The 19,677-nt window shown below is 44.5% G+C and overlaps 1 protein-coding gene across 1 annotated transcript; it reads left to right on the forward strand.

Moving 5' to 3' along the window:
* The first annotated feature begins 2,322 nt into the window (after positions 1-2,322).
* E2F6 (E2F transcription factor 6) lies at positions 2,323-19,376 on the forward strand. Its single transcript, XM_052648714.1, has 7 exons — positions 2,323-2,729; positions 11,156-11,210; positions 13,666-13,882; positions 15,953-16,108; positions 17,053-17,167; positions 18,590-18,746; positions 19,238-19,376. The coding sequence occupies exons 1-7, from the start codon at positions 2,622-2,624 to the stop codon at positions 19,285-19,287; spliced, it is 858 nt and encodes a 285-aa protein (XP_052504674.1). The 5' UTR covers positions 2,323-2,621; the 3' UTR covers positions 19,288-19,376.
* Positions 19,377-19,677: the final 301 nt, after the last annotated feature.

Consider the following 19,677-nt stretch of genomic DNA (forward strand, 5'->3'; position numbering starts at 1 on the left):
AAACCCACTATTCTAGAGACTTCCTCTAGGTTATCCTTCATTTAAAGTCATTCATCTAGCAAACACTTACGGGGCACTTACTATTTGCCAGGAACTGTGCTAGATGCCAGAGATACAAAGATTAAAGAATATCTACGCTCTCAAGAAATTTTTTAAGTTTATTGGGAAACCACCTTCCTCTAGAAGCCTTCCTGCCCCACCTTAGGCTGTCTTTGGCTCAGATGGTAAAGAATCTGCTTGCCAATGCAGGAGACTTAGGTTTGACCCCTGGGTTGGGAAGATCCCCTGCAGGAGGAAATGGCAACCCACTCCAGTATTCTTGACTAGAAAATCCCATGGACAGAGGAGCCTGGTGGGCTACAGTCCAAGGCATTTCCAAAGAGTGAGACACAACTTGGCCACTACACAACAACAACAAATGCCTTTTTATATCAAATCCTAGCTATTCCCAGTTCTAAGTAGGCTACATTCATTCATTCATTTAACCCTCACAACAATCTTAGGAGGTAAGTAGTCATTCAGTTCAGTTCAGTCGCTCAGTCGTGTCCGACTCTTTGCGACCCCATGAATTGCAGCACGCCAGGCCTCCCTGTCCATCACCATCTCCCGGAGTTCACTCAGACTCACGTCCATCGAGTCCGTGATGCCATCCAGCCATCTCATCCTCAGTCATCCCCTTCTCCTCCTGCGCTCAATCCCTGCCAGCATCACAGTCTTTTCCAAAGTAGTCATTAATCCCATTCAACAAATAAGGAAATTGAGGCAGGGACTGATTAAACAGCTTGTTTCAGGTCTGGTAAACTTCTAAGCACGGGGAGCCAGGATCAGAAAACACATCGTCTGGCTCCAGTTTTATCATTTATTTATATAGGCATTTTAACTCCACCTTTTATTACCTGCTTCCTGGATTTGTGGCATATATAAATTTTCTTATTGAAACACTTTCTTTTCTTTTTGTAATGGAAGTTGAGTTAATTTACATGCCTGTGTGCTAAGTCACTTCAGTCATCTCTGACTCTTTATGACCCTATGGACTGTAGCCCACCAGGATCCTTTGACTATGGGATTCTCCAAGCAAGAATACTGGAGAGGGCTGCATGCCCTCCTCCAGGGGATCTCCCCTGACCGAGGGATTAAACCTGAGTTTCCTGCCTCCTCAGGCAGGTTCTTTGCCACTAGTGCCACCTGGGAAGCAACACTGTATTAACTACTGCTATCGAGCAAAGTGGCTCCAGCTTTCAGTTCAGTTCAGTCACTCAGTCCTGTCCACTCTTTGCGACCCCATGTACTGCAGCACACCAGGCCTCCCTGTCCATCACCAACTCCCGGAGTTTACTCAAACTCATGTCCATTGAGTTGATGATGCCATCCAACAGTCTCATCCTCTGTCGTCCCCTTCTTCTCCTGCCTTCAATCTTTCCCAACATCTGGGTCTTTTCCAATGAGTCGGTTCTTCGAATCAGGTGGCCAAAGTTTTGGAATTTAAACTTCAGCATCAGTCCTTCCAATGAATATTCAGGACTGATTTCCTTCAGGATGGACTGGTTGGATCTCTTTGCAGTCCAAGGGACTCTCAAGAGTCTTCTCCAACACCACAGTTTAAAAGCATCAATTCTTCGGCGCTCAGCTTTCTTTATAGTCCAACTCTCACATCGATGCATGACTACTGGAAAAACTATAGCTTTGACTAGAAGGGCCTTTGTTGGCTAAGGCAGTCCAAGGGGCTCTCAAGAGTCTTCTCTAACACCACAATTCAAACGCATCAATTCTTCCAGCTTTAAACATTTCCTTTATCTCTCTCCTCCACTGGAATTAGAGATTGTGCCAAATTCAAAGGAGTAACTCCTGTGCTCAGCACGATCTCCGACACCATAGGGAATTATTTATTTCTCAAATTTTCATTTGGAAGGAAGAAAGAAGAAGAAGAAAAAGGTGCACGCACATCAGTAAATAATTCCACGACGGTTCGGTGACCAACACTGACGAAAAAGCATCAGCACTGGGCAAGTGCCTGAGATGTAAATTAACTCCCTGCGCGCTGAGAACTTTCAGTTATTAGTGTGGTTAGTGTCAAGAACTCCGAGGGACACAAGCGAGCTGCCCCAGCAGCCTGGCCTCCCGCCCCGACCCCTCCGTCTGGACCTCCCGCGCAGCGTCTTCCTCTCGCGGTGCTGTCCTCTCCGCGGACTCCGCCCTCCGGGATTTCCTGGGCTCTCCCTCGTCCCGCCCGGCTGAGGGCCGCGTGCGGCTTGCGGGGAGTGCTCAGGCAGAGGCAGAGGCGGCGGCGGCGGCGACGCGCCTGCGCACTGGGAGCGGCGGCGCACTGCGCATGCGGGAAGATGGCGGGACTGGCGTCCTGAGTTGCGCGGTCACGGTGCTCTTTAGCCCGCCCGCGTCCCACGTCCCGGGGTCGCGTCTGGTCCGCCAGCCGGTCTAGTTAGGCGGCGCCTCTGAGCCGGCCAGGGGCCCGGTTCGTGCTTGACGACGCCCCCTTCTCCCCTCCCGCCCCCCCAGCCCCCGGGACCCGGCGTGTTGTGTTGGGGGGTGCGTCGTCCGAGCGGAGCGGGAGAAGGCGGGAGAGCTCTCGGGGGTGCGAGGCGAGGAGCGACTGGCCGGTCAGCATGAGTCAGCAGCGACCGGCGCGGAAGCTGCCCAGCCTGCTCGTGGACCCAGCGGAGGAGGCGGTGCGCCGTCGCTGTCGCGACCCCATCAACGTGGAGGGCCTGCTGGTAAGCCCCCCCGGGGTTGGGGGCGGGGAACGGCGTGCGTGTCGGGGGTCCTCGGGCTCTAGGGTGGCCCCGGGGCTGCTCCCTCGGGCTCCCGGGTTCTCGCACTGCCTGTCACGTCCTCTGAACCAGAGCCGTCGTCGTCCGCTGAAACCCTTTGCCTTATCCTTTCCATGTGCTCCAAAACAACGTTGTCAGCCTCCTCGAATTTTCCTTCGGGCCACAGAGCAGTGTTGGAGAAAATTGCACAGCTTTGCCTGACACTGGCATGCTCTTCCGTCTTTATCTCAGTGGATCTCTGCAAGCTCTCATTTTCGTGTTCTCTGCAGCCTCCTCTGCCCGTCTCCTACTCAGCTGCAGCTGCTTTAAACTCTGTCCACACCTCACACGTCCCACCCCACAGCTCCCCATCTTTCCTTCCGGCCACAGAGCAGTGTTGGAGAAAATTGCACCGCTTTGCCTGACACTGGCATGCTCGCCCATCTTTATCTCAGTGGGTCTGCAAGCTCTTTTTTCGTGTTCTCTGCAGCCTCCTCTCCCATGCTCCTACTTAGCTGCAGCCTCTTAAAACCGTGTCCACACATCCCACCCCACAGCTCCCCCCATTCAGCACGTCTTCCATCCTGTTTGACAGCGAAAACGCAAGGGAGATTAAGACTCTCTGTGAAATGTTCAATTCTTCTGTTGCTCTGGACTGCATGCAGTGTATTCTTGATTATCAGCACTTTTCCATGGAAGGAACCCATCAGTCCCCATTTCTCCCTGCATTCTCGACCTCTCTGCTGCTTTCTTCGCATTACTAGTAAATAAACATTTCCTGAAGTCAGATTATCCAGACACAAGGAGGACTCAGTGCTCCAAAATAGTTGATGAGCGCCATCTCATTTAATTCCGCACAGCAGTCCTAAGGGATTATTCTTGTTTGACAGTTGTCAAGATAGACTTGGAGATGTTAAGTGGTTTTTCTGTGGTTAGTAAGTAGAAAAGCCTGGGTTGAACCTCCCAGTGTCTGACTCCAGATGGTAAATTCTCAACTACTTAAAGTGAAATGAAAAGTTGCTCATGCGACCCCATGGACCATACAGACCACAAAATTCTCCAGGTCAGAATACTGGAGTGGGTAGCTGATCCCTTCTCCAGGGGATCTTCCCAAACCAGGGGTTGAACCCAGGTCTCCCGCATTGCGGGTGGATTCTTTACCAGCTGAGCCACAAAGGAAGCCCAAGAATACTGGAGTGAGTATCCTATCCCTTCTCCATTGGATCTTCCCGACCCAACAATGTCCTAAATCCCATTTCCCTCTTGAGAGATCCCTCCTTTTATCCCTTATGCCTTTCCGCCTACTATATCACTTCCCCTTCACAGCCAAACTCTTTGAAAAAGTTGTCTGCGCTCTGAGTCTTCTTGCTCACATCTCATTACCACCTTGACCTGCTGCTGGGGGACCTCAGCCCTAAGCACAACTCTACGACTGTCCTAAACAAGGTCGTCAGCAACCTTGTCAGGTCCAGCGGATGTGGTTTTAACACGATGGGCCACTCACTCTGTTGGAAACTCACCATTGTGTCCCCTTGGACATACTCTCAGCACTCCATCTGCCTCTCTGGCCTCTCGTGTTCTCTTTTGTCAACTCTTCCTTTTCCCATCCCTTCCATGTTGGTCTTACTCGGCTCTTCAGCCTTCTCCACAGTTTCTTCATGTGGGGTGTCATTCAGCACTCTTGTGACTTCTGTTACTGTTTGTACTGGTGGTCTTTTTCTTTTCAGTTCAGCTCAGTCGTGTCTGACTCTCTGCCACACGTGGACTGCAGCACACCAGGCTTCTCTGTCCATCACCAACTCCCGGAGCTTGCTCAAACTCATGTCCATCAAGTCGGTGATGCCATCCAACCATCTCATCCTCTGTTGTCCCCTTCACCTCCTGCCTTCAATCTTTCCCAGCATCAGCATCTTTTCCACTGAGTCCATTCTTTGCATCAGATGGCCAAAGGATTGGCAACTTCAGCTTCATCTTCAGCCCTTCCTATGAATATTCAGAACTGATATTCTTTAGGATTGACTGGTTGGATATCTTCGCAGTCCAAGGGACTCTCAAGAGTCTTCTCCAGCACCAGAGTTCAAATGCATCAATTCTTCGGTGCTCAGCTTTCTTTATGGTCCAATTCTCACATCCATACCTGACTACTGGAAAAAACCATACCTTTGACTAGACTGGCCTTGGTCAGGAAAGTAATGTCTCTGCTTTTTAATATGCTGTCTAGGTTTATCATAGACTTTCTCCTCATTATTTTAGAATTTGATAAAAGCTATGAACTCTTACTATGGAAAAAACTTTATTTTGCATTTAATGTCAGAAGATACACGTATCCCTTGGAGTTTCAGAGAGTCTTATCCACTCTGGTCGGGCTTCTCTGATGGCTCAGTGGTGAAGAATCTGCCTGCTAGTGCAGGAGACACAGATACATTCCCCTGGGTCGGGAAGATGCCCTGGAGACGGAAATGGCAACCTACTCCAGTATTCTTGCCTGGGAAATCCCATGGGCAGAGGAGCCTGGTGGGCTACATCCATGGGGTCACAAAAGTGGGACACAACTTAGCCACTAAACAATAACAATCTACTCTGGTAGTTTTGGTTACCATGTCATGACTCCCAAATCTGTAAATTGGGCTCAGAGCTTTCCAATTGTCTACTATACAACTCTACCTAGATTTCAAACTCAACACCTGAAGTGGAATTCATGTCTTGCTTAAGCAACAACTCTCGATCTCATATTGCAACAAATGGTACTACACCCTCCATATTGCCCTAGCTGGTATCCTACGTATAATCTTTACCTTTTCCAAATGGACCCCCTCCATCCTGTCTAATAGAAATTAGTCACCTATACTTGCCACTTCTAGCTGTCATTTGCCTTTTAGATTGCTATCTTCTCAACTAGTTTTCCTGCTTCTCATCTTGCCCCTGATTTTCCTATATATTCTCTACATAGTAACTAACCATAATGGTCTTTTTAAAGTGTATTTACGATCACGTCATTTGGCTTAAAGAATCTATCATGGTTCCCAGCTGCTCTCATCATAGAGGAGAAACTTCTTAATGTCATCAGACTCCTGAGTTTATCTTTGCTGAACTGCTTATGGTTACTGAATTTTCCGTATGTCTGTATTCTTCTGGACGTCTGTATATCTGCACTTCCACCTTTAAAAATTTTTTTCTTTAGAGCACACTTTCCCTTTTTACCTCCCATGGTTCCCATTACAGGTCATTTGTGGGCAGCCTTGCTGACCCGGGCTTCCCTGGTGGCTCAGAGGTTAAAGCATCTGCTTGCAGTGCAGGAGACCTGGGTTCGATCCTTGGGTCTGGAAGATCCCCTGGAGAAGGAAACGGCAACCCACTCCAGTATTCTTGCCTGGAGAATCCCATGGACGGAGGAGCCTGGTGGGCTACAGTCCATGGGGTCACAAAGGGTCGTACACGACTGAGCAACTTCCCTTTCACTTGCTGGCCCAGCCTTTGGGCTGTGCTGGGCACTCCTGTGAGCCTCCTACATACTCCTTCCTCAGCATGGGGGCACTTCACGCCCTGGGCAGCAGCTCTGGCCTTTCACTGGTACGTCCCCAGCATATCTGGGGCTTCTTGCAAAACCAAGAAAGCTATTTTGGTAAACAGCTGTTAAGTGAATGAAGTAGGTACTCTCTAAATGTTTGAATGCATGAATGTTTATTTTCCTGGCTTTGAAATGGTGATTTCAACACCTCAGCATTTTTGAGAAAAATTGGATAATGACTAGAAGTATTTAGTAGACTATGTATTGTTAAATGCTATGCAAAAAAATAGTTATGTGTTCAGCTGAGAATTTGATGTTCCCCCTAAGATAAATGGCTTGAAAACTGGAATTTTACGAAGGCACAACATGATTAGAGATAGAATTTAGTCTACACATTGAAAAATAAGGAAAACTTGCATGTGTGACTAGAGAGCAGACCCCTGGAAAAAGGTGTGTGTCTGCAGAGCTCTTAAAGGGATATGACTCCCCCAAACAGGCTGTTTCGGACAAGCAAGCATCTCTGTATAGAGACATTTTTAACCAATTTATAAGCAGTGTTTAAGATTTTAGCCCCTAAAACTCACCTTTTATTTCTTTCTCCTTTGAGATCTCAAATTGCAAAGTGTAGGTTTTGAGATTTGAAACTTGGAGCATCAGTGAAATGACTTGGAATGTGCTGACCGGCCCACCAGGAGCTGCTGGTTCCTAGAGAGCTGTGTGCGCCTAGTGCAGCCTCGGTGGTTTCAGGATGGAGACAGACTAGTAGACCCAAACAAGTGGGAGGGGCAGTTTGAGTATTTGACAGCCTCGGTGGTTTCAGGTGGAGGCCCTGCCAAGATGGAAGCAGATTATAGACCCGAACAAGTGAGAAGAGCATTTTGAGTGTTTGAACCGCAAGCTTTTTTAGGAAGCCCAGTCTTGAGGTTTGGCTGCTACCAGGCTCTCCTTTAGGTTCCCCTGCTGGCTCAGCAGTAAGGAATCCTCCTGCCAATGCAGGAGACACGGGTTGGATCCCTGGGTCGGGAAGATCTCCTGGAGGAGGAAATGGCAACCCACTCCAGTATGCTTGCCTGGGAAATCCCATGGACAGAGACGCGCAGGCTACAGTTTGGGGGGTCACAGAGAGTGAGACGCTGCTGAGCAGAGCAGGCTGTCCGTGGGTAGGTCCTCAGGGAAATGCCTGAGCATGTCCTTTCAGGCAGACTTCCATGAAGGAACAGAAATGTTGACAGTGCCCCCAGGGGTGGGTTGTCTGCACTAGAAGCAGCAGCATCTAGTGCCATAGAAGTCTGAGGATGTTCCTCTGAGGACTGCCGTCCCTGAGACACCGAGAAGGTAAGAGATGTGTCCTGTGCAGGAGCCGCTTTGAAAAGGTTCCCATTGGCTGAATCTGGGATAATTTGAACCTCAAAATACCAGATTTTATGCTCAGAATAAGGTAGGAATTCAGGCTCCTTCAGTGTAGCTCGTTAAGTATAGCCTCAAATATAGTTCCTCCAGATCTTTAGGCCTGTGAGACAAGGAAAAGCTCCTCACCTGTCTGTCGAATATGGTTCACTAGAGTTAGCATAGCTGGAAAGGCTCACCAGGATTGTCAGACTGAGTCTCCCCAGGTGATAAATTTGTATTAGAAAACAGAACATGAGGCCTCCTAGTCTCAGTGATCCTTACAGATGGGGTATCCAAGAGGGCGTCTTTTCCCAGTGTCCCTATGTCTGTAAATACACAGTGTTGTTTACCAGTTAACGTCATCTGTGACAAGATCCTATTTCACTCTTCCATTCATAAGTTTAACAAATGTTTACCAAGTGCCTGCATGTGCCAAGAACTGTTCTGGTTCAAACAGGACAACAATAATAATAGTCTCTTACGCTTTCTTGGGATTTTTTCCAGTTTACAGAATTGGTCATTTGATCTTCACAATAGCTGGAAAGTGGGCTCTAATAGAGGTCTGTCCTTACACTGTGTTACAGATGAGGGAAGTCTCCCAGTACCTGAGAAGTCCTGGTGGTCCTGAGCCCCATCTTAAGCCAAGAACTGTTGAGTATAAATGAGGTGAATGTGTCATTGCTGTGACACATCAGAAATCTCCTGAATTGTAGGTCTGTGGGATTTACACGATCTTTACTTGGGAGGTCTGCCCCTGAGAGGCCATGATGCTATCGTGAGTCCTCCAGAATAAAGAGAGAGGGTTTCTTTGTTCGGTTGGGGGTGTGGGGACCAAAACGAATGGATGTTGTTTTCCCCACAGATCTCAATATAGCCAATACGTGGTTTATAGCAAAGAATGTGGGGGAAAGAAAGTTGTACGTTCTCACGTTACTAATTGAGGTACCGCCATCCCCGAGCCAAGCCATGAATAGCAGCCTTCTAGATAAGGAGACCAGAGGGAGGGGTCTGGATCAGGGAAGGCGCCCGTGGGGCACATGCGGAGAGCAGATAGGGAAGGTAGTCCAGGTGGGGGCCTGGGCCCTGCTGCTCTGAACCGAGAACAGGAGTCTCATCTGCAGCACGACCCCGAGGGCTGCTGCTCTGTTAATCCCGTCCATGTGCACTCAGGGTTGATTGTGACACCATAGTGATTGAAGTGGTGTAGCAACTTAGGGTGTTTGTTGATGGGTGTTTCAGGTCCCTGTGATGAGGATGGATTTTTTTTCTTTTAAGAATCTTGCATCAATAGTTCAGCTCTTGTTTCATAGTCTTTTAGCAGAAGGGTTGAATGTAAAAATAGCAGTGACAGTTGGTCACCCTGGTCTGAAGGTTGGCTTCAATAGGACTGCCCTTCAACGTGTCCCTGGTGGCTCAGAGGGTAAATAGTCTGCCTGCAATGTGGGAGACCCAGGTTCGATCCCTGGGTGGGGAAGATCCCCTGGAGAAGGAAATGGCAAACCACTGCAGTATTCTTACCTGGAGAATCCCATGGACAGAGGAGCCTGGTGGGCTACAGTCCATGGGGTTGCAAAGAGTTGGACACGACTGAGGAACTTCACTTACTTTCAGTGTGTCCCTGTTGTCAGCACTGCGCTGAGAGCCAGCCAGGCAGAGTCCCTGATGGACTCTCCCCACTCTGGTTTTGCACCCAGCAGATATACCTGCAGGTGTTCAAGTTCCGACAACTGAATTAATTTTACAGTGGAATTCTGCTTCAGAGGAGTTATTCCATATCAAGTTAACTTGCTGACAGATGCCATCCTTTTGTCATGAATGGTAAGGGAACCATTGTGCCAAGGCTTGTATAGTAACACCAGCAAGGAGAGAGCTACTTAGCTGCTCACCTCGCCTTCAGGCTTCCCCATTCCTCAGTCTTTTTGCTGTATTGCCACCGTGCTTGGATCTCTGAACCATGAGCCCAAGGATGTCGTGTCTTGCTCAGAAATCTGTGGCGTTTCTGCGCTGGTTACAACCTAAAGGCCAAACTCCAGGGCATGACTTTCATAGTCCTCCATGTCGAGCATGGTGCTGGCAGGCCCTTCCAACCTCAGTGACAAGTCGATTTCACACTAGCCAGTCAGGCTGCCTTGCGAAAGGGACCAGGTGGTTTGTATTTCCATACCTTTAGTCACATCACTTCCTGCACCAAGAATTATTTATCCTCTCTCCCCAACCTCCCACAAGTTCCCCAAAATCTGGCTTGTCTTCCAAGGCTTGGCTGGGGGTCCCTCCTGAGAATTCCTGGCTACACCCCAGAGTTCTGGTGACTATTCTCTTAGAGCTGCTCATGAAATCCTCTTCCCCCAGTTTTGCTGGGCCCCCATTGAGGGCAGTTTTTTCACTTAAACAGAAACTAAACCCACCCACAGCCTGTCTGGAGACACATGACATCGTTACACTTTGTTCTAAGCGAAATGCTAATATGGGTTTTTCTTTATTAGCCTCATGGTTAGAATTTATATGTTTTGCAAAAAACAATTTTTAAATGTACTGCAAACGTTACAAGTTTATGAAAGCTTTCATAGCCTTCAGGTAGCTAGTAAAATGATGAGCATTGGCAGTGGAGCCCCTGTTATACTAATTTCGTGGTTGCCTCAGGGATTTACAAGAAGTGTTTTATTAATCTAATACCGAAGTTTCCAGTTACATTACATGCATTATTTTCCTTGATTAGAAATGCTGTTTTTACATTAATTATCATGGGACTGCATGGCTGCTTGTGAAAATGAAAGTTTGTGAGCTCATTTCTCTGGAGCCACTTAACAATGAGTTAGCAAAGGGTGAGCATTTGTTAGTTTGGGTGTAGATCTCTCCCCTACCTTCCAGAGTCAGAGACAGAGTCCTGATCACCTCTGAATTCCCCTTTACCCCCAGTACCTGATGCAGTCAATAAATTAATGTCCATGTAGTAATGAATTCCAGTATTGGTGCTCCTCTACTGGCACCACCCTTCCTTTCTCTCCCTACCCCATCTCTCTAACTCCTGCTTCCATAGCTGTGGGCTTCCCTTGTGGCTCAGCTGGTAAAGAATCCGCCTGCAATGAGGGGGACCTGGGTTTGATCCCTGGGTTGGGAACATCCCCTGGAGAAGGGAAAGGCTACCCACTCCAGCATTCTGGCCTGGAGAATTCCATGGACTGTATAGTCCATGGAGTCACAAAGAGTCGGACACAACTGAGCGACTTTCACTTCTACTTTCCATACCTGTGGAGGCCTGTGCAGTTTCAGAAATGCAAGTGTGTAAACACTGTCAGATGTGATGACAGTTAGCATAAATGTAGTTTAGGAGAAGGACTGGTTTCCTCACACCATAATTATTTCCCAGGGTGAAAAAAAAGACAAACCTTTGTGTTATCCAGTAAAATGTTGTTCATTTGCCTTTTTTTTTTTTGCTATTCATTTGCTTGTATTTAAATTACTAAGTTAAATTTCTGTATCTTCTCTTTTCCAGCCATCAAAAATAAGGATTAATTTAGAAGATAATGTACAATATGTGTCCATGAGAAGTAAGTTGATTCCTGAATAGGTTTTAGGTTTTGCTGTTTTATGATTTCAGTGATTTATTTTAAAGGTGCCTGAGTTGATGAGTAACTTAAATAAAATGTACTATTTGTAGACTGAAATGTCAAGCTTGGAATTTCGGCAAAAACTCCTGAGGTTGTAGGCTGTCAATGCACACAAAACTGCACAAATGCCAGTTTATTCCTCATTACTTAGGAAATGTCTTTTTTTTTTCTAAATGGTCCGTGTTTAGGGATATTTCTCGGAGATCTGAGAGCAGTTATTGTCATCAGTGGAATTGAAGGAGGTTTGGCAACAAATGTGAGGACAGTCTTTGCCCTCTTGGTTTCCTTTGGTTCCTTGTGCTCTTTCCATCTACTCCTGTCCTAATCTCAGGGGATAGACGGTGCCTAGACACCCAGTATGAATCTTAACGTCAGCTTTCATTTCTCCTCGGCACCCCCCACAGTCCCACCAATAATCTGGCCCCCAGTTTTCCTCTGGAAGCGTTTCCTTTGTCTGCCCCATGCCGTGACTTAGACTCATGTCTCACGTGTATTGAGCTCATGCAGTGCCTGGCCTGTATTCAGCTCTTTGCATGGATTATCCCAGCAACCGTTCAAAGTAAAGGTATGGATTATTATTCCTATTCAATAGATGAGTAAACGGAGGCCCAGCGGGATTAAGTAACTTGTCCAGTCAGGATTCATCCCCTTGCTCAGATTTGAGCGTGCGGTCTTATCCCTGGGTCAGGTTCTGCTTCCTGTGCCACCCACTCTGGTCATCTCTGCCAGGCCTTCCCTGCTGCCCATGGGGTCTCTCTAACCCAGAAACACGATGGTGATTTCACTTAGCCAAACAGACGGGTTGGTTGAATCTGCAGATAGGGTTCAAATTCTATAAATTATACACGGGTTAACTCTTGCCTTGGTCAAGAGTCAGATGTAAATGTTTTTAAAGTCAGAATTTCTCATTTGTAAACTTGCATGGTTTTATAGAATGGTGACTATCTTCTACTTTTTAAAAAAGAAAAATTTAATTCTTACCTAATCCTGTTTAAGTATAGGAGTAGTCTCCACATAGAAGACATTTATGTTATAAAATATGTCCTTTTGTTTCTTGGAGTAACCACCAGTGGTGTTTAAGTTGAATATAATATTATAGAGGTTCTGGAGAAGAGCATTTCTGATTGAAGATAGGATGACTGTTTCCTTTGAAGGATTCTGTGGTGTGCTATGAAGTAGGAAAAAAAGTGTAATTACATATTCCACACCAGGAGGACAGCTAATTATTTATAGAATTTATTTCCTCTGCACACTAAACCTTAAGAAGTATTATTTTAGTATCAAAATGGGAAAGATGGAAAGAATGATAATATTCAGTTTTGGCAAGGGTAAGAGAGGAGGCCCTTATAAACTTGGTAAAACTGATAGAACCCACATCCTGAATAGCAGGTTTGGCAGCATTTAAAAATACGTTTTTACTTAACAATTCCACATCTTGAAACCTATCTAAAGGAAACAAAGACTCATACAAAAATTTAGCTTCTAGGGGATTCATTGAAGTATTGTGCAAAATAGTAAAATTAGAAATAATTTGAATTTCCAGCATTGAGCCGAGTTGAGCAAATATCCGTGCAGTTAAACATGCAGCCATAAAGAATAAAGTTGAAAGAAATTTGTTGACATATCAGAATGTTCATAATACTGAATTAAAAAACTATGTTAAAAAGTGGTATGTTTCTATTCTCGTTTTTTAAGACTGTATATATTTACATATTTACGTGAGCATGTGAAAGTGTGTGCATAGTGTCAGGGGGTATCTAGAAAACCATAGTAATGAATAAATGAGGGGATTAAAGAGGTTTTTCCCTATTCATTTGCTTATCTGTTAATATAGGGTACTGAATATTTTAAGAAATAGTCACGCCACTTTCCCTCAAGGTATATTCTAACCATGCTAATTAGAAGACTGATTTGAGCCCTTTCCAGATTTCATCAGGTTGGTTTAGACTATAACATGTATAGGGACATTTTAAACATTTTTTTTAAAGCTAAATCTCTAACTTTGCTTCATAAAGAATTTCTTGACTTGAGGACCAAATGAGAAATTTGATTCTAAACATCATTTCTAATCCTGTTCCTGAGAGTGGTATGGATACAGATGCAGGCTCACCATTTATGTCTGGTATGATGCCGTTCAGATTCACATACTCCGTGGAAACTGGTTGCATATTTCAAATACTCTAAGTCTAAAGCCTTTGTTTACCTGGATTAGGCTAGTAAGTTTTCATCCACTTTGAGAAGTCGATTTTGTAAAAATTAGCTACGATTTGGTCAGTGGGTAGAATATCTGTAGGTGTCTGTGGTTATTGATCAAGAAGAAATAAATGGTCTTTTTAATGAATTGAGAAAGAAATGCTATTTAAATTTTACGAATTGTGTTTGTTTTGTTTCCCAGAAGCACTAAAAGTGAAGAGACCTCGTTTTGATGTATCACTGGTTTATTTAACTCGAAAATTTATGGATCTTGTCAGATCTGCTCCTGGGGGCATTCTTGACTTAAACAAGGTTGCAACGAAACTGGGAGTACGAAAACGAAGAGTGTACGACATCACCAACGTCTTAGATGGAATCGACCTGGTTGAAAAGAAGTCTAAGAACCATATTAGATGGATGTGAGTTGTTTTCAAATTTTTCATGGTTTTTTTTTTTTTTTTTTCCTCCTCAATAAGTGACAATACTGTGCTTAAACTAGATACTATCAGTGTTTTTGTTTTTTTTTTCCCTACTTGGTGCCAATTAAAAGCCATATAATATCACCCCAATATTATGGAAAAGCTGAGTGGAGTCATGATTAGTTGTTTGTTTGTTTTTTTTTAATTTTTTATTTAGTTATTTTTGGCTGCTCTGGGTCTTCATCACTGCACGTGGGCTTTCTCTAGTTGGGACGAGCAGGGGCTACTCTTTGCTGTGGTGCTCGGGCTTCTCTTGTTCTGGAGCACCAGCTCTAGGGCACGTGGGCTTAAGCTGCCCCGTGGCATGTGGGACGTTCCCAGACCAGAGATCAAACCCGTGGCCCCTGCACTGCAACGTGGACTCTTAGCCACTGGACCACCAGGGAAGTCCCATGATTAGTTTTAGGAATTTCACTTTTCAAGGTAAGTGGGCATCTGATTGTGTAGGAATTTAAAAAAAAATAAAAATTTCCTCAGTTCCAATTGATCATTGATACCAGGGGGGAAATCAGTTAAGGCAGTAAAACAGTGGTTCTTGTACTGGAGTGTGAACACAGAGAGGCCTCCTCCCAAGGAGCTTTAATTCAGTTCTGGGAGAAGGCAGATACCCGCCTTCTTAACAGCAACCCCCAGTGGTTATGGTGCAGGTCAGGCTTGGAAACACAATCCCCTGAATGTTAAAAAAAAAAAAAAAAATTCAGGAGGCTGCCTATCTCAGAGTCAATTGGTAAAGACTTAGCATATGATTAGGAAGGATTTCAGCGAAAGAAGACCTTATGGTATAAATGTAGATATAAATGTAGATATTATGTATAGATAAGTGTGGGGGACACACACACACGCAAAAGAAGGGAGCTGTTATACTTAACAACACACAAGTATTTTGAATCAGTAAGAAACAGTTCCAGCATATAAGTACCTAGATACCTTGCAGGCAAAAGAAAATCTACCAGCAAAGATCATTAAATGATTCTCAGTAGTTAACTTTGCTATTAGAGGAAAGGGGTTCAAAAAGGAGGTTATTTTTTTTAGTAGTACAGAAATGCAAACTGAATTCTAATTTGAACATGTTTGCTGAATAATAACTAACGTTCTAGGGGCTAATGTTGGATTGTGTTCTAAATCATTAGAACCAGATTTGAGAACTAGCAAGCAAAAGGTAAAGTTGTAACAGCCTCTCCCCTCTTAATTTTCTATAAAGATGGAAGAAAAGAATGAGTATCAGTAGCTGCTCAAGTCACATCATATTGGGGCAGACTGTAATAAAGAAAATAAATCTTTAAAAAATATCATCATATTCAGGTAGAACCAGCTTAAATATGCACTGTAGGGAAAAATTAAGACTCAGAATTTTAGCAGATGAACTGTCGTTTGGCCAATATGTGCTATTTTTCATGTGTAAAAACTAAAGGGTTAAAAGACTACCTTGTCGAAAGGGCTTCTCCCGTGGCTCGGTAGGTAAAGAATCCACCTGCAATGCAGAAGACACAGGAGACGCTGATTCGATCTGTGAGTCAGGAAGATCCCCTGGAAGAGGAGATAGCACTCCAGTGTCTTTGCCTAGAAAATCCCAGGGACAGAGGAGCCTGGCAGGCTTCAGTCCGAAGGGTCGCAAAAGAGTCAGACACGACTGAGCACAAACACGGATGGACAGGAACTTGTCAAAAGTTACACTGTGGAAAGTAGAGCTGGGCTGAAACTGGCTGCTGCTAACTCAGTTCACTGCTCATTGAACTTTAGTAAGCTTTCCGTAGAACTTCTGATTTCCAGAGGGTCATGATGCTGGTTTTGTTTTTAAAGTTTCTGTGTCAGAGAATAGAAATGGTGACAAAAACCAAAGAGAAGTAATGGTTGCCTAGAATAACAGGAGAACAGGAGTGGAGTTTGTTACCTGTTGTCTGTTGTTGAGGGAGACACCAGGTGTAAACTTCTGGAGACATTCCAGTAACCTAACTTGTATTAATTTGTAATCTCCCAGATGTTGTTGATAGTGATCTTTTTCTTTTAAAGAGGATCTGATCTTAGCAATTTTGGAGCAGTGCCCCAACAGAAGAAGCTGCAGGAGGAGCTATCTGACTTATCAGCAATGGAAGATGCCCTGGATGAGTTAATCAAGGATTGTGCTCAACAGTTGTTTGAGTTAACAGATGACAAAGAAAATGAAAGATATCCTTTAATCTGTACCCTAAAAAAAAATCTCCCAAAGCAATTACCTTAAATAGTAGGCTCAGCTTGGAAATTTAATTAATATATTTAAGATACAAAACCAGACCTTTAGAAGTGAATGAACTGCTATAGAAATGATACTGAAACTGCCTTTCCAGTCCACCAAGCCTGACGCAGTTGGATGGTCATGCTCTTCAGTTTAGTGTCTCTGGGACCAAAGGGGGAGATTGTCTTTAATTCTGATCTCCCCCCTAGTCTCCTAGACAGTTTTGCTGCCGTGTTCCCCATGCAGCACCTTTCTGAGGTGTCACCGATACTGAGCTAGTCCACGTTTCAAATTTACTGAGGTTCTACACCAGTCAAAAACTCCTGTTTCCACAATATAGTTACTGGAAGGAAAGTAAATGCTGTCACTAGACTCAGTCAGAAAGGTCTGTGGAGTTTAAAAAAAAAATGCTGGGGAAACCCTTTAAATCAGGTAAATGGTAAAATTTCAAGCAATACAATAAAATGAGAAAAATGCAGGTAGCAAGATGGAAAATAGTTTGGCATGAGAGCACTCCCATGAGTACGTGATAGTCCTGAAAAACTGGTTCTAAGTTGTTTCTACTACTAACAGATTCTTTCTCCCTTACATTTTAGGAGATTCTCATCAAAACACTTTTTTTCCCCTAGAGGTGCTCATAAGATGTAGCAGTGATAGGGAAAAGTACAGGGAGGTTTGAATACCTTCGTGTGGTCTTTGTTTTAAACACCCAGACTTTATTACTATTTTTTCTCCAGAAAGTGTCATCACTATCACAGTAGGATAAAAGAATTCTTTTGAGTTATATTGTAAAACACTTCCTAAAATCCTAAGGGTCGTTGATGAAATAGTAAGAATTACATATGAAATAATTTTTTAATCTCCACCCTCTGTTTAGAGACCCTTAACTGATTTTTACACTAGCATATGTGACGTATCAAGACATTCACAGCATCCAAGCCTTCCATGAACAGATTGTAATTGCAGTTAAAGCGCCGGCAGAAACCAGATTGGATGTTCCAGCTCCCAAAGAGGTAGGTAGCCCTGCTTTTGTGTGTGTGTGCATGCGCGCACCTACGTGCATGCATGTTTGTGTGTGTGTGCGTGTGCTTAGTTGCTCAAGTCACGTCTGACTCTTTGCCACCTATGGACTTTAGCCCGCCAAGCTCTTCTGTACGTGGGGATTCTCCAAGCAAGAATTCTCCACCCCACCCCACCCCCCACTCCCGTTCTTAAGAAGGTTCAAAGGGAAACGGGCTTCCCTGGTGGCTCAGCAGTAAAGAATCCACCTACAGCGCAGGAGATGCGGGTTCAGTCCCTGTGTTGGGAAGATCCCCTGGAGAAGAAAATGGCAACCCACTCCAGTGTTCTTGCTGGAAAGTCCCATGGACGGAGGAGCCTGGTGGACTGCAGTCCATGGGTCACAAAGAATTGGACACAACTGTGTGACTAAACAACAAAGGCAGGCAAGCCAGCTGTGTCGGCTGTGCGTTGTTGCAGTCCCAGTAACTTAATAACTAGTGTGCATGTTAGCTGCATCCTTGATCCACAGCTCAAGGCTCTTGACCCATTTTAATGTGTTTAATGTGTTTTGAGTAACAGAAACTCAGTAGTCATGATTATTGTCCTCTTACAGATGAGAAATCTAAAGCACAGAACGATAAACTTTCTTACCATCATACAGTAAGTGAGAGAAACAGAATTCAAACCCAGACAGTTTGGTTTCAGAGTCTGTTCTTAGCCATCGTACTATCATGGGCTCTTAGAGGAATCACCAAGAATTGGCCTCAGTGTTAAGATCCAGTGTCAAACAGGGCTCTGGGGAATTAGCTCACTAGCCAAACTCATAAAAGACTCACAGAGAAAGGAGGACACTAAGTTAAACATTTAAAATGAAAAGTAAAATTAATGTGTGTGGAAATACTGTCCACTGCTTACAGGAAAGTTTGTGTTGAAAGATACTTGTTGAAGATGCGTGTTCAGGGTGGAATCAGAACCAAGGAGTGAGACCATTCTTAGGACAGATGGAGTGCTGATGGCCTGATAGACTGAAGTCGTGCTGAAGTACTGAAGTCGTGTCTTCTTCTTTGCAATAGGGGACTTAACCTCCCTCAGTGAAGCAGCTCCTACCCACCTTCCCTTTTATCCCCAGAAGACCACAGTGCACGTGAGACCCTAGCTGTTAACTGGACAGTGTATGACAGACAGTTAAGGAGCACCTTTTGTTTATTCCAGTCACACTCAAATTGTGACTTTGAAGTGATACTTCCTAGTGAGTGCTTCCTGTGGTTCAGTCTAAGCAAGTACATGATATTCTCAAGTATATGACAGCAAAGAAACTACCTGGATGAGAATTTCCGAAAGTGTCCCTTGAAACTTTAACAGTTCTAATAAGTGAAAAAATGTAATTCATGAATCCTCTCATTCATCTTAATGCTTTCTGTGTCTTTTGCTAGGATTCTATCACAGTACATATCAGGAGCACCAAAGGACCCATTGATGTCTATTTATGTGAAGTGGAGCAGGGTTCCCACTCAAGTAATAAAACTTCAGACAGTGTAGGGACCTCTTCATCCAAAAGCAAGCCTTTGGAGCACCCTCAACCTGAGAAAGGTAAACAGGCTGATTCTGTTATTAGGAAAATTTAAGATTCTAATGATTTTTTAAATGTATATAGTTTTACAAATGAATATTGTGAATATGAAAATTAATAATATAAAATGAATATTATGGCCTTAGAGGTATTTTTACTCTTCCTAGCTACAAAAACATGAGTTAAAAATTATACTATAGTTGCTTACTGTTTCTAACAACCCTGTTGTTATATCCCATGTAATTTTAATATCCGTGAAAAGTTAGAATTGTTGGTTTTGGAGTGTGGTCTCTGTAGAGCAGGCTGTCTGATCCTCTGACCCAGGCCCTCAGGCTCATGCTTGAGTCCTGGTTTATTATTCTTGTGAGACTGGAAACATTAGCCTTATGCCACTCACGTAAGAATATGGTTCTTGACTGAGGTCTTCCTATTTTATCTCGAAAGTTCTCTTAGCTGCCTGCCTTTGAGACCATCATTTAGGAAGATTTCTCCCGTGTTTGTTATCTTTCAGAAGAAAATCCTCCACAGCAAAGTGAAGAAGTGCTTGAAGTGAGCAACTGATGGTGTTTGAGGGTCCATGCATTGAGTCTCTTGGACTCCTATGTGGACGAAGATACTCAGAGCAATAAATCATCCCTGCCATTTTCTCATTCTTGGTAGCCACAAGAAGGCCAGGAGTGCCTCCAAGCACTTTGCTTCTTAGATTTCTGGATAATGGCGGTTTCTGCATTTGAAAGCAGCTCTTTTTATAATTATTCACTGCTTTTTTGCCAGTGAAGCGGTCATCTTGCCTACTGAAATTACTGAATCACACAACTGTGAAACAGACAGGCAGGCGGGGTGGACAGCTCCTCGTGGACGCTGCCCTTTGCCGCACAGATCACGTGTCGTCATCACAAAAGAAGTTGCCTTACACGGGGTCATGTCTGCGTGGACGGGTGTGCGCACACA

Source organism: Budorcas taxicolor, chromosome 11 (assembly GCF_023091745.1).
Source record: "Budorcas taxicolor isolate Tak-1 chromosome 11, Takin1.1, whole genome shotgun sequence".
Classification (NCBI taxonomy): domain Eukaryota; kingdom Metazoa; phylum Chordata; class Mammalia; order Artiodactyla; family Bovidae; genus Budorcas; species Budorcas taxicolor.

Bases quoted from the DNA above. Each gene is read 5' to 3' on its own strand.
- E2F6 (XM_052648714.1), top strand. From the start codon at position 2,622: ATGAGTCAGCAGCGACCGGCGCGGAAGCTGCCCAGCCTGCTCGTGGAC. The intron at 2,730-11,155 runs GTAAGCCCCCCC...TCTCTTTTCCAG, and splicing joins TCAACGTGGAGGGCCTGCTG to CCATCAAAAATAAGGATTAA. The intron at 13,883-15,952 runs GTGAGTTGTTTT...TTTCTTTTAAAG, and splicing joins AAGAACCATATTAGATGGAT to AGGATCTGATCTTAGCAATT.